This window comes from Pristis pectinata, chromosome 12, assembly GCF_009764475.1.
Source record: "Pristis pectinata isolate sPriPec2 chromosome 12, sPriPec2.1.pri, whole genome shotgun sequence".
In the NCBI taxonomy this organism is placed as follows: domain Eukaryota; kingdom Metazoa; phylum Chordata; class Chondrichthyes; order Rhinopristiformes; family Pristidae; genus Pristis; species Pristis pectinata.
Genome location: NC_067416.1, coordinates 38,925,445 through 38,937,711, shown reverse-complemented (window position 1 = coordinate 38,937,711; position 12,267 = coordinate 38,925,445). Strand labels below are relative to the sequence as shown.

Here is a 12,267-nt window from a genome sequence, read left to right as displayed (position 1 = left end):
CCTCCTGGTGGCAAGACTAGAGAGCAGCCTGAATCTCTGTTACAAAGACATGCAGTTCCAACCTTCCAACCTAAATCCAGATGCAGGGGAACAAACAGCATGGTATAAACAATGTGTAGTGTATAATCCTGCCCTTTCTAAAATAAAATTACTGGATAATCTAAAACATTCTTGGTTTAATTAAAATGTGCAACATCCAAGCCAAATATATAAACATACACAAACTCAAATATTTTCAACAGATGAATTTAAGATTATAGCTGTAGAGTGGTGGGTCCACAAATGTTTATGCTATTTCATTTTCTCATCTGCAATTATGAAATTGAGCAGAAGGTGGCACCATTACGGCACATTCGTGGAAGAAATGGCATTGCACTCCTGGCCTGGGTCATCCAGTCAAACAATAAATAGCTGGGAGTTAATCGCAATGATGCAGCCGGTTCAGAGTTGTTTTGCAGCTAACTGCAATGTCAATTTGGAATTCATAAACAATTACCAGCATTTTTAAAATTTCTTTACTGTACACATCCACAGGTTGATAATCTCTGTCATTAACTCCAACCCCAGCCTCCTGAGTATTTCTGATTTATGTTTTTCCACCTCAAATGGCCAAACCTTCAGCAGCCTCAGCCCTGAACTCTCTCTGAACTTCTTAATCTCTTTTTCCATCTTTTAAGATGCTTCTTAAAACCCATCACTTTAACAACTTTGTTCATCAGGCTCGGTGTTAAGGACTCTACATAAATACAAGTTGATGCTGATGATTTGTAACACCACTTTATTGTAATTAGTAGATGCCAATGTGCACTGCAGGATACCAAACAGTAAGAAACATCCAGTCACAGACAGGTTACCTCTGTGTACAGAGTAGCAAAGGTTTAAATTTTTGAGCAACACACAAGATGCTGCATGAACTCAACAGGTCAGGCAGCATCTATGGAGAGACATATGAATGATAGAGAAATGGTGGGGTGCGATGTGGGAGGGAAGGGTTAGATAGATCTTAGAGCAGGATAAAATGTCGGCGCAACATTGTGGGCCGAAGGGCCTGTACTGTGCTGTAGTGTTCTATGTTCTATATAAATGGACAGTCGACATTTTGGGTTGAGACCCTTCATGTGGACTGACTTCTGGATTTAAATTTGTGAACCTGGGAACTTACATTGAACTTATTAATCTAATTTTAGTTACATTTTATTTTCAGAATTCATCTTAGGTAAGTAAATGCATAATCACACAACTCTGTTGATGTTGCAGGCTATAATTTTTGAGGCTGTAATATAATCTCAGAATCATAAGGATTTTTTTAAACTGAGCATTCCCACTCAGAGCTGCACATCAGCAATCACAGGCACAGGAATGAACGATCACACAATAGTGTGATTGTTAAGTGTGTAGTTCAATTGATTATGCCTAAGCTGTGAGTACAAACTTGAAAATTCACTTTCCATCACCTGAAATATTAAAATATTAGTGCTAGCTATAGTGTGCTTTTCAAATCAACTACTGAAACTCGCAAGACATCCAATGAAAGCAAATACTTCTATTACACGTCACATAAAACTGTAAAGTTAAGTCCTTCACTTAATTAGTTGAAGTGTTTGGAGGGAGTTCCTGCTTTGGTACTAGAGGGTGAAGATGGGGAGAAGGAATATATATTGTGGATTATAATTCTATTAGATTTAAATGACAAAAATTGTAAACAATATTTTGGCACTTTTGTGCCTAACTTTCAATTGCAAGTTAAGGAGTGGTTGTATTGTTGTTAAGTAATACAGTGGCTTTGACTATTAGTCTACAGAATTTGAATTCACAGTGATAGCTTGAGAACGTCAGCTTAGTTTTTAAGGATAAAATCTCAGGAAAATTTACCATGAAGTATATGGTAATGAGGAGGTGATTTACTGTCCTGTGAGGAAGGATAACTGCTGTCGTTAATTAGTCTGATTCAGGTCCCACATCAACCTGTCTGACTCTTAGCTACACTTTGGTGAAGTAAGTTGGTTGAATCAAACAGAATGGGCTATTTTTGCTGACTTTGCACAAGCCAGTGATAAATGTTTATTTCCTCTGTCTCTACATTTTCTACAGGAATCATGCCTCTCTAGTCCCTCTCCCTTCCTCTTCGTTCAGTTGTTTCCTCCTCATTGTAAGTTAATCTGAGACCGGGCTCTGCACACAGAGGGCTGCTGGCAGAGCCCGGATGCAGGTCAGCATCTTGTTCTCTCAGCTGGAGCTGGTGTGTGATATGTGGAGATATCAGCGGAGAAAGCAACAAAATAATCTCCACTGGATGTATTGTTAAACTAAGAAAATGATGATTAATATCTATACTTGAGGAATGAACAAAACAACAATTGACAATCATCCCAGCAGGACATGTGACAGGATCCTTGATCACAGTTTGTCTATATACACAACGTAAGAACACTAAACACAATGAAATAAGATCCATTCTCAAACAAAATGTTGACACTTTATCATTAACAGACAGAACACTTTTGAGATCTAGCCTCACAATTGCCCACTTTCCAATCAGATAAGTAGCTCAGCAAGCAGTGGTTTCCTGGGGAAGTTCAACAGCTGCTCCTATCTCAGTGCTCATGACTTTCTCAGTTTATTGATTCTTGCAGTGAAAGCCTCTTCTTGCTTTTGCAGTTTTTCGTTTATCTCACTCTGTGGAGGTGACAGGACAGGGTTAATAAAGAAACCATCTTATAGAGTACTGTCTCCTTCATACTTAGGTTTGGTACTGGGCTAACAGTGGTTGATAACCCTTGCACTCCCACTTTCCTGTTTTTTACAAATGGAGGAGATATCTCTGCCCATGTGCGATAACTGTCTATCTTATAGTTTACAACTTTGCACATCCACCCTCCCAATATACATGATATCTACAATGAACAGAAGGTGTAAGGAAGTGATATAAGATATAAGTAATATAAGAGATATACTTATGGTAACTGAATTGCAGAAAAGGCCTGGCAACTCAATCAACAAATTACTAAATATAGTAAGAGATTATATGTCCGAATGCAATTTGACATGATGAGTATTAGACACAAGTGATATGTGCTGAGTGCAGGCCTTCCACATTTATGGAAGAAGCCATGCAGGACATTAGTCTTAATTTGGATTTGCTTACTTCAAATTAGTTGTTTATTTGAAATGAAACAGCACGATATTGGCTCTCATGTGCTATTCTATTCAATTCATGACCTGAACGACAGGAAATTAGATTTTTTTTTAAATCACAAAATTTTTTTTGCACCAGAATCATATGCCTCGTGCTTTTAGAAGAAGGAGTTGAGCAGAGACATTGCCCAAGAGAATCAACGATGGGCATTGGGATAAGAACATGTATTTACCTGGTGCACATGAAAGACTGATAATTGTGTGAACTATAGCTCTCCAGAGATACAAATTCTGCATAACTCAACTGCCTTTGGATCTAACTGAATATGTGCACTAACCCTCTAAGCTGCCATCCAGAAAATATAAGATCACTAGACACTTGGCTTTTTAATTCTCCAAGTTAAACTATTGAGAATTCTGCAAGTGTTTTCCAAATCTAATTGCTTATCATGGGACACATCACGTAGATGCCACAGCCAAGAAAGCTCACCAGTGCCTCTAATTCCTCAGGAGGCTAAAGAAATTCAGTTTGTCCCCTTTGACTCTCACCAACATTTACCGATGCACCATAGAAAGCATCCTATCTGGATGTATCATGGCTTGGTACGGCAACTGCTCTGCCCAGGACCGCAAGAAACTGCAGAGAGTTGTGGACACGGCCCAGTGCACCACAGACACCAGCCTCCCCTCCTTGGACTCTGTCTTTACCTCTCGTTGTCTTGGTGAAGCAGCCAGCATAATGAAAGACCCCACCCACCCAGGTCATTCTCTCTTCTCTCCTCTTCCAGCGGGTAGAAGATACAGGAGCCTGAGGGCACATACCACCAGATTTAAGGACAGTTTCTACCCCACTGTGATAAGACTATTGAACGGTTCGCTTATACGATGAGATGGACTCTGACCTCACGATCTACCTTGTTGTGACCTTGCACCTTATTGCACTGCACTTTCTCTGTAGCTGTGACACTTTACTCTGTACTGTTATTGTTTTTACCTGTACTACGTCAATGGATTCTGTACTAACTCAATGTAACTGCACTGTGTAATGAATTGACCTGTACGATCGGTATGCAAGACAAGTTTTTCACTGTACCTCGGTACAAGTGACAATAATAAACCAATACCAATACATCTCACTTACCGAAGCTTTCAACACAGGATATTAAAATTCAATCACAGGCAGTGATAGATAGGTGCTTTGCTGGAGTTTAACTAGGTCCAACCATGCAGTCTTTCTTACTGGTTGTCCAGCTAGCAGTACCTTACTTACAAGGTCGCTAACTTACAGGGAGATCTGGCCCCCATTATCAAGGACTCTGGTCAACCTGCCTGGTTCAAGTATCAAGTGACTTGTCAGTCATTCAGGAACAAATCAGTATTAATTTTCTACTAGTAAATATGTAAATGATGCCAAACACACTTCAAAGAAGCATTAGTCAAATGGAATTAGTGATTATGAGGAAGCATTTTTTACAGGAAAATATTAATGAAAAATGCAGGTTTATATTTTTAACTGGTGTTTAAATCACTCTGTAGTCTGTACCTCTGTAACCTCTTGCTGCACTACACCCCTGCCTAACTCGTCTTTTCCAAGAGACTGCAGATGCTGGAATCTAGAGTAAAAGCCAAACTGCTGGAGGAACTCAGCAGGTTGAGCAGCATCTGTGGGGAGGGGCGAAGGAATTGTTGACAATTCGGGTCAAGACCCTGCTTCATTTCCAAGTTAAACTGTATGTAACCTGAAGTATGATTTGATGGTGGTGTATGATTTGACAGTTAAAGTTATAAATCTGAGAGCTTGTTACTGAAAAAGTTGGACTACCGCAGTACATCTTGAAGATGGTACACATTCCACTCCAGTGTCTGTGGTGGTGGTGGTGGTGGTGGGCATGATTATGGTGGTGGATGAGGTGCCTTATTACCCTGGATAATGTCCAGCTTTTTGAGGGTTATTGAAGTTATGTTCATCCATGAAGTGGAGATTAATCAAACACATGCCTGATGTGCCTTATAGTCAAAGGACTTTGAAAAGCTGGGGTGAGTTACTCTTCACAAAATTGTGTATCTTCAAACAGCTCTTGCAGCTGCAGTGTTAATGGGATTGGTCGAGTTAAGCTGCTGATCAATGGTGACTCCTGTGATGATGATGATATTGAAAGATTTAATGATGGTAATGACGGTGAATATGAACAGGATATGGTGAAACTCTACTTTTTTAGAGATGGTAATTGCCTGACACAACTATTACCTGCCACTCATTGGTTCAGGCCAAAATGTTATCGAGGCCCTGCTACATCAGCAAGCATTCCCACTTCTGACCTCCTCGGGAAGGCTACTGAAAATGCAGCTGAAGATGTGTTGTCCTGCATTGATGGCCTGGGGCTGAGATGATTAGTTTCAAAAATATCACCCCACCCTGCTTTGGGTTAGGTACAGAATCGGCTGATCAAGAGTTTTCACCTTAATTCCTACTGACATCAATTTTATTCGGACTCCTTGATGTCACTCAGTCAAATGTGGCCACGATGTCAAAGTTGATCATTCTCATCTTGCCTCTGCAGTTCGGCTCATTTGTTCGTGTTTGAGCCAAGTCTAGGATGAGATGTGAAGGCAAGTGATGCTTGTGGAACCCAAACTGAATGCTGGTGAACAAGTTATTGGAAATTGCCACTTTTGTAGCACTGTCAACCCCACCTTATTGATTGACAATAGACAGATGAGGTAGCATTTTATGAAGTGCTTTTGCCATTTTACAATAAATGAAAAAAATGAAAGTTGTACTTATTGGATCAGGCTAAATTCACCAGAATTCTAATCCCAGTCAGGGCTCCATTATAAGGGAAATATAGTACTGCATTTGGATCTACAACCTGCATTCCTATTTGATATGATTCCCCACTCAAGTTGTTTGTATGACACTGGTGTATCTAAATGACTTGCATTAGTGTTTCACCTTTAAGATAGAAAAAATATTCCAAGAACTTCATGGAATTGTAAGAGGAAAAAAAAGATGTAATTTTAAAGGAGAGATTTTGAGGAATGACAACAAAGTTAAGTCACTGATGTTTTAAAGAAATACTTGAATGAAGCTGGAGGGATTTAGGCAGAAGTAGGCTTACCAGTAGGAAAGCGGCCGACACAATTGGTACGAATGGGTTAAATGGGCAATGTTACCAATACGCCACACTGGTGGTAAATTTAAATTACTTTCACCCTGGCTTTACGGAAAGAAACCTAAAGAGTGTGTTTTTGATGTTGGAGGGCATTGCTAACAATGGATGAAGGGAGGGACTCAGTGCAGAATAGTCTGGAACATTGCATACATGAGAAGTTGGGTGGGGGTGTAGTGCAGCAAGAGGTTACAGAGGTACAGACTACAGAGTGATTTAAACACCAGTTAAAAATATAAACCTGCATTTTCATTAATATTTTCCTGTAAAAATCGTTCCTCATAATCACTAATTCCATTTGACTAATGCTTCTTTGAAGCGTATTTGGCATTATTTACATATTTACTAGTGGAAAATTAATACTGATTTGTTCCTGAATGACTGACAAGTGAGTCAAAATGAGTCTGGCACATTGTCTGGAAGGTATGATTCTGTAAGGATAACTATGTCGGGCTGTTATAGTCAACAAGTATTCAATAAATCACTGGGAAGTAATGGATGCTTTCAATACTTTTATGGAGATAATTAATTCTCTTCCAACTGAAGCTTGTCATTTTGATATAATTTCCAGAATGTAATAAGTAAGCAGTTTTAGTTGAAATTTAAAGAGGTTAAACTTGACACATTAATAATCTTTTTTTGGTTGTGGAAGCTCATATCAAGAGCTTGATTAAAGGGATTACTTTAGTAAATTTTCCATCCATTTGAAGTGCAAAATTGTGTAGATCATATATACATGGCAATAAAAGACCTAGCTATGTGGGAATGGAAACTTCTGATAAATATGCAATTACCATTACATACTTTTTCTGCCTTTTAAACAACCTCATGCATACCCTGTTCTTTTTCCCTATTACACTATGTGTCTCATTCATTAACAGACCTGTGGCACTTTATCAAATGCATTTTGAAAATGCATATCAAGTGCATTTCCAATATCAATACATTGCTTCCTGAAAGTACTCTTAAATACTTTTGGAAATTGTTTGCTTTTTACAAATCCGTATTGGTTGTCCTTAAGTAAACTATGTATTTCTAGTGAATACTAATTTTATCCCATGTTATTGAAACTGGCAATTCCTCTGGCACAACTTTGACATTCAAGGGTTTTTTGAAAATTGTGGTCAGATCAAAGCCTTGCTATATCCTGCTTGATTTTCCTCAGAATTCAGGGGTGCATGCAGGGGCGATTTAAAAGTTAGAGGAGTACCTTCAGCTTTCTTTTCAGCGGTGAGAGAGCGGAGAGAGCCGGAAATTAACGAGAAGCGAGTTTTTTTTTCTTTCCTTCTAGCGTTCGGGATAGTGGCAAGTGACTGTGCAGGCACGTGACGTCACTCGGAAGCACGCAGGCGATTTAAAAAGACCACCATATCCAGTGGGCAGCGTCGGAGCGGGCAGAACAGTGAGAGGGAGCAGAGTGGTTGGGCTTTGGCTCAATGGGCTTCGGCGAGACCGGGTAAGAGGTGAGATTTATAGAGCGGGGGTAAGTGTCTGGTTTATTTATCTCAGTAGTATAGTATTGGACAGTGCTATAGCAGTATGCATCTGGGGTTGGTCTTATGTTTGGAGTGCCAAATGTGGGGACCCTGGGAGACTACCAGCCTCCCTGATGACTACATCTGCACAAAGTGCACCAAGATGTGGCTCCTCAAGGAACGTGTTGAGAGTCTGGAGCAGCTGCTTGATGACCTTTGGCTGATTAGGAAGAGCGAGCAGGAAATAGACAGAAGTTATAAAGAGTTTGTAGAGAGTACCTCTGTGGCGGTCCCCCTCGAAAATCGGTATCTCATTTTAGATTCTGTTGGAAAGGATGACCCGACAGAGGAAGACCACGGCAACCGGGACCTGGGCACCGTGCCTGGTGCTGTGGTCCAGCAGGGAAAGAGTAATGCAGTGGTTATTGGGGATTCTATAGTGAGGGGAACGGATAACAGATTCTGTGAAACCAACAATGAATCCCAGATGGTGTGTTGCATCCCTGGTACCAGGGTATGGGATGTCATGGACCGGGTCCAGAATATTCTGAGGGGAGAGGGTGATCAGCCATAAGTCTTGGTACATGTAGGTACCGATGACATAGGTAGAAAAAGAGAAGCGGTCCTGAAGGAGGAATACAAGGAGTTAGGAAGAAAGTTGAGAAGTAGGACCTCTAAGGTGGTAATTTCAGGATTACTACCTGTGCCACGTGCTAATGGAAGTAAGAGTAGAAAGATCTGGCAGATGAATGCATGGCTGAGTGACTGGTGCAGGGGGCAGGGCTTCAGATTTCTGGATCATTGGGACCTTTTTTGGGAGTGGCATGACCTATTCACTAAGGATGGGTTACACCTAAACTCCAAAGGGTCCAATATCCTGGCAGGAATGTTTAATTTAGCTGTTGGGGAGGGTTTAAACTAATCTGGCAGGGGGATGGAAACCAGGATGTTAGGATACAAGGTGTTAGGGTAAGGGAGGAGGTTTATAGAAACAAGTCCAAGACAGTGTGCAGTGAGGATGGTAAGAAGGACAGGCAGGTGAAAAGTTAGGATAATTTGCTGAACAATAGAAGTGCAACAAAATCAGTAGCAGATACTGGACTAAATGTACTATATTTAAATGCACGTAGCATTAGGAATAAAGTGGATGACCTAGTGGCACAACTACAGATTAATAAATACGACATTGTGGCAATCACCGAGTCATGGCTTTATGACGGATGTGATTGGGAACTAAATGTCCAGGGGTACACAGTGTATAGGAAGGATAGGCGGGTAGGCAGAGGGGGTGGTGTGGCCCTGGTGGTTAGTAATGATATAAAATCAATAGAAAGGAAGGACATTGGGTCAGAGGAAGTGGAATCCTTATGGGTGGAGCTAAGAAATAGCAAGGGTAAGAGGACAATAGTAGCAGTTATATATAGGCCCCCTAACAACAGGCAGGATGTAGACTATAAGTTGCAGTTAGAAATAGAAAAAGTGTGTCAGAGTGACAACGTTAAGATAATTATGGGGGATTTTAACTTGAAGGTGGACTAGGAAATCCAGCAAGGCAGTAGATCTCAGGAGAGTGAGTTTGTGAATGTCTACGGGATGGTTTTTGGAGCAACTTGTTGATGAGCCCACCAGGGATTCGGCTGTTTTGGACTGGATGCTGTGTAACGAACTGGAGGTGATTAGAGAATAAAGGTAAAGGAACCATTAGGAACTAGTGATCACAATATGATTGAGTTCAGTTTCAAATTTGAGAAGGAGAAGCTGATAACTGGTGTATCGATATTTCAGTAGAACAAAGGAAATTACAGTGGCATGAGAGAGGAGCTGGCCCAAATTGATTGGAAGGGTAAGCTAGCTGGAGGGACGGCAGAGCAGAAATGGATGGAATTTCTACAAGAAATAAGGAAAATGCAGGATAGATATATTCCAAGAAAAAAGGTTTTGAATGGAGAAAAGGCACAAATGTGGATAACGAGAGAGGTGAAGGCTAAAATAAAAGCAAAAGGGAGGCCATACAAGGAAGCAAGAATTAGTGGGAAAGCAGAAGACTGGGAAACTTTTAAAAACCTGCAGAAAGAAAGTAAGAAGGTTATTAGGAAAGAAAAGATGAATTATGAAAGAAAGTTGGCAGATAACATTCGAAAGGTTTTTTAAATATATAAGGAGTAAAAGAGAGACACGGGTTGATATAGGACCAATCGATAATGGTGCGGGAGAGATTATAATGGATGATAAAGAGATGGCAGAGGAACTAAATGAGTATTTTGCATCGGTCTTCACTGTGGAGGACATCAGCAATATACCGGATAGTCAGGGGTCTCAAGGAATGGAACTGAGTTCAGTTAAGATTACTAGAGAGAAGGTGCTAGGGAAGCTAAATGGACTAAAGACTGATAAGTCTCCCGGACCGGATGAGGTGCATCCCCGGGTTCTGAAGGAGGTGGCTTTAGAGATTGCGGGGGCACTGGTGATAATTTTCCAGGAATCGATAGACTCCAGCATGGTTCCAGAGGACTGGAGGGTCACAAATATAGTTCTGCTGTATAAGAAAGGTGGGAGGCAGCATAAAGGAAATTACAGACCTATTAGTCTGACATTGGTGGTGAGAAAGTTGTTAGAATCAATCCTCAAGGATGAGGTTATGGAATACCTAGAGGTGCAAGGCAAGATAGCTCCAAGCCAACATGGTTTCGTGAAGGGAAGATCCTGCCTGACCAACCTATTGGAGTTCTTTGAGGAAATCTCAGGTAGGGTGGATAAGGGAGAGGCGGTAGATGTTGTGTATTTAGACTTTCAAAAGGCCTTCGACAAGGTGCCGCACAAGAGGCTGATTAATAAGATGAGAGGTCATGGAATTACAGGTAGGATAACAGAACGGGTGGAGCATTGGCTGGTTGGCAGAAAGCAAAGGGTGGGAATAAAAGGATCCTGTTCTGGTTGGCTACCAGTTACTAGTGGTGTTCCGCAGGGGTCGGTGTTGGGGCTGCTTCTTTTTACTCTGTACATTAACGATTTGGATGATGGAGTAAATGGTTTTGTGGCTAAGTTTGTAGATGACACCAAGATAGGTGGAGGAGTAGGGAGTATTGAGGAGACAGGAAGGTTGCAGAGAGACCTAGGTAGTTTAAGAGAATGGGCAAGGAAATGGCAGATGAGATTCAATGTTGAGAAATGTGCAGTGTACACTTTGGAAACAGAAATAAACAGGCAGATTATTATCTAGAAGGGGAGAAAATTCAAAGTACAAAAGTACAAAGGGACTTGGGGGTACTCGTGCAGGATACCCTAAAGGTTAACCACCAGGTCGGATCGGCGGTAAGGAAAGCGAATGCTACGTTGGCATTCATTTCAAGAGGTATAGTGTATAAAAGTAAGTAAGTGTTGATGAGGCTCTACGGGGCAGTAGTGAGGCCTCATTTGGAATACTGTGAACAGTTTTAGGCCCCATATCTTAGGATGTACTGATGTTGGAGAGGGTTCAGAGGAGATTTACGAGGATGATTCCCGGAATGAAAGGGCTTACAATATGATGAGCGTTTGTCGGCTCTTGGACTGTACTCACTGGAGTACAGAAGAATGAGAGGGGACTTCATACAAACATTTAAAATGTTGAAAGGACTGGACAGAGTAGATGTGGCCAAGCTGTTTCCCTTGGTGGGTGAGTCCAGGACCAGAGGGCACAATCTTAGAATTAGAGGGTACAGGTTTAAAACAGAGATGAGGAGAAATTTCTTTAGCCAGAGGGTAGTGAATTTATGGAATTTCTTGCCACATACAGCAGTGGAGGCCAGATCATTGGAGGCGTTTAAGGAGGAGATAGATAGATATCTCATTAGTCAAGGTATCAAGGGATATGGGCATAAGGGCGGAAATTGGGGTTAGAATAGTTTTTTTTCTGCTCATGGAGCAGACCTCCCCCCCCCCCCCACCCCGCCATTTCTCATTTCTTTTTTCTTTCTCCCCTTTTCTTTGAAGCAGACTCGATGGGCTGAATGGCCTACTTCTGCTCCCTTGTCTTGTGATCTTGTGATGCCAACAGAGTCTGGCTCCCTTTCCAGGCTGAGTTCCATTAATGGTTTTTATAATTGCCCTGTCTAATTGTTCCAGTTTCTCATGTGTTCTTTCATGCCCACTATCACACTTTTTCTGTGAATACCAAAGCTATTCAGTAGCTCTAACACTCTGTTTTCCTCCTGAAGATTTCATTTTAATCTCTAATTAACTAATCACTTTTTATTTATTTATAAAATCCTTCACCCATTCCCCTTATTTGATGCACCAGTTTTCCCTTATACTTCCTTTTGGCCTTTCTAATTTTTTGTTTGTTTCCCCTATATTTTGCATTATTAGCCCTTTATACTTTTTTAAATTCTCCTCCCAAATTTGGAACTGTAGTTGTTTACTGCATTCACATTTCTCCTTGTGGGAAGATGTACAGTCTATATAAAAATATCTTGTTTTTCATTACTTTTCATTCTTTAAAAGAACAT

The 12,267-nt window shown here is 40.8% G+C and overlaps 1 protein-coding gene across 1 annotated transcript in view; it reads right to left on the bottom strand.

Moving 5' to 3' along the window:
* Window positions 1-532: 532 nt before the first annotated feature.
* The window catches only part of cabcoco1 (ciliary associated calcium binding coiled-coil 1), an 81,218-nt gene continuing 69,483 nt past the window's right edge, over window positions 533-12,267 (bottom strand). The window contains exon 8 of the mRNA XM_052027767.1: window positions 533-2,676. Within this exon, the coding sequence (XP_051883727.1) occupies window positions 2,602-2,676 (75 nt within the window). The 3' untranslated portion in view covers window positions 533-2,601. The remainder of the gene's footprint in view (window positions 2,677-12,267) is intronic.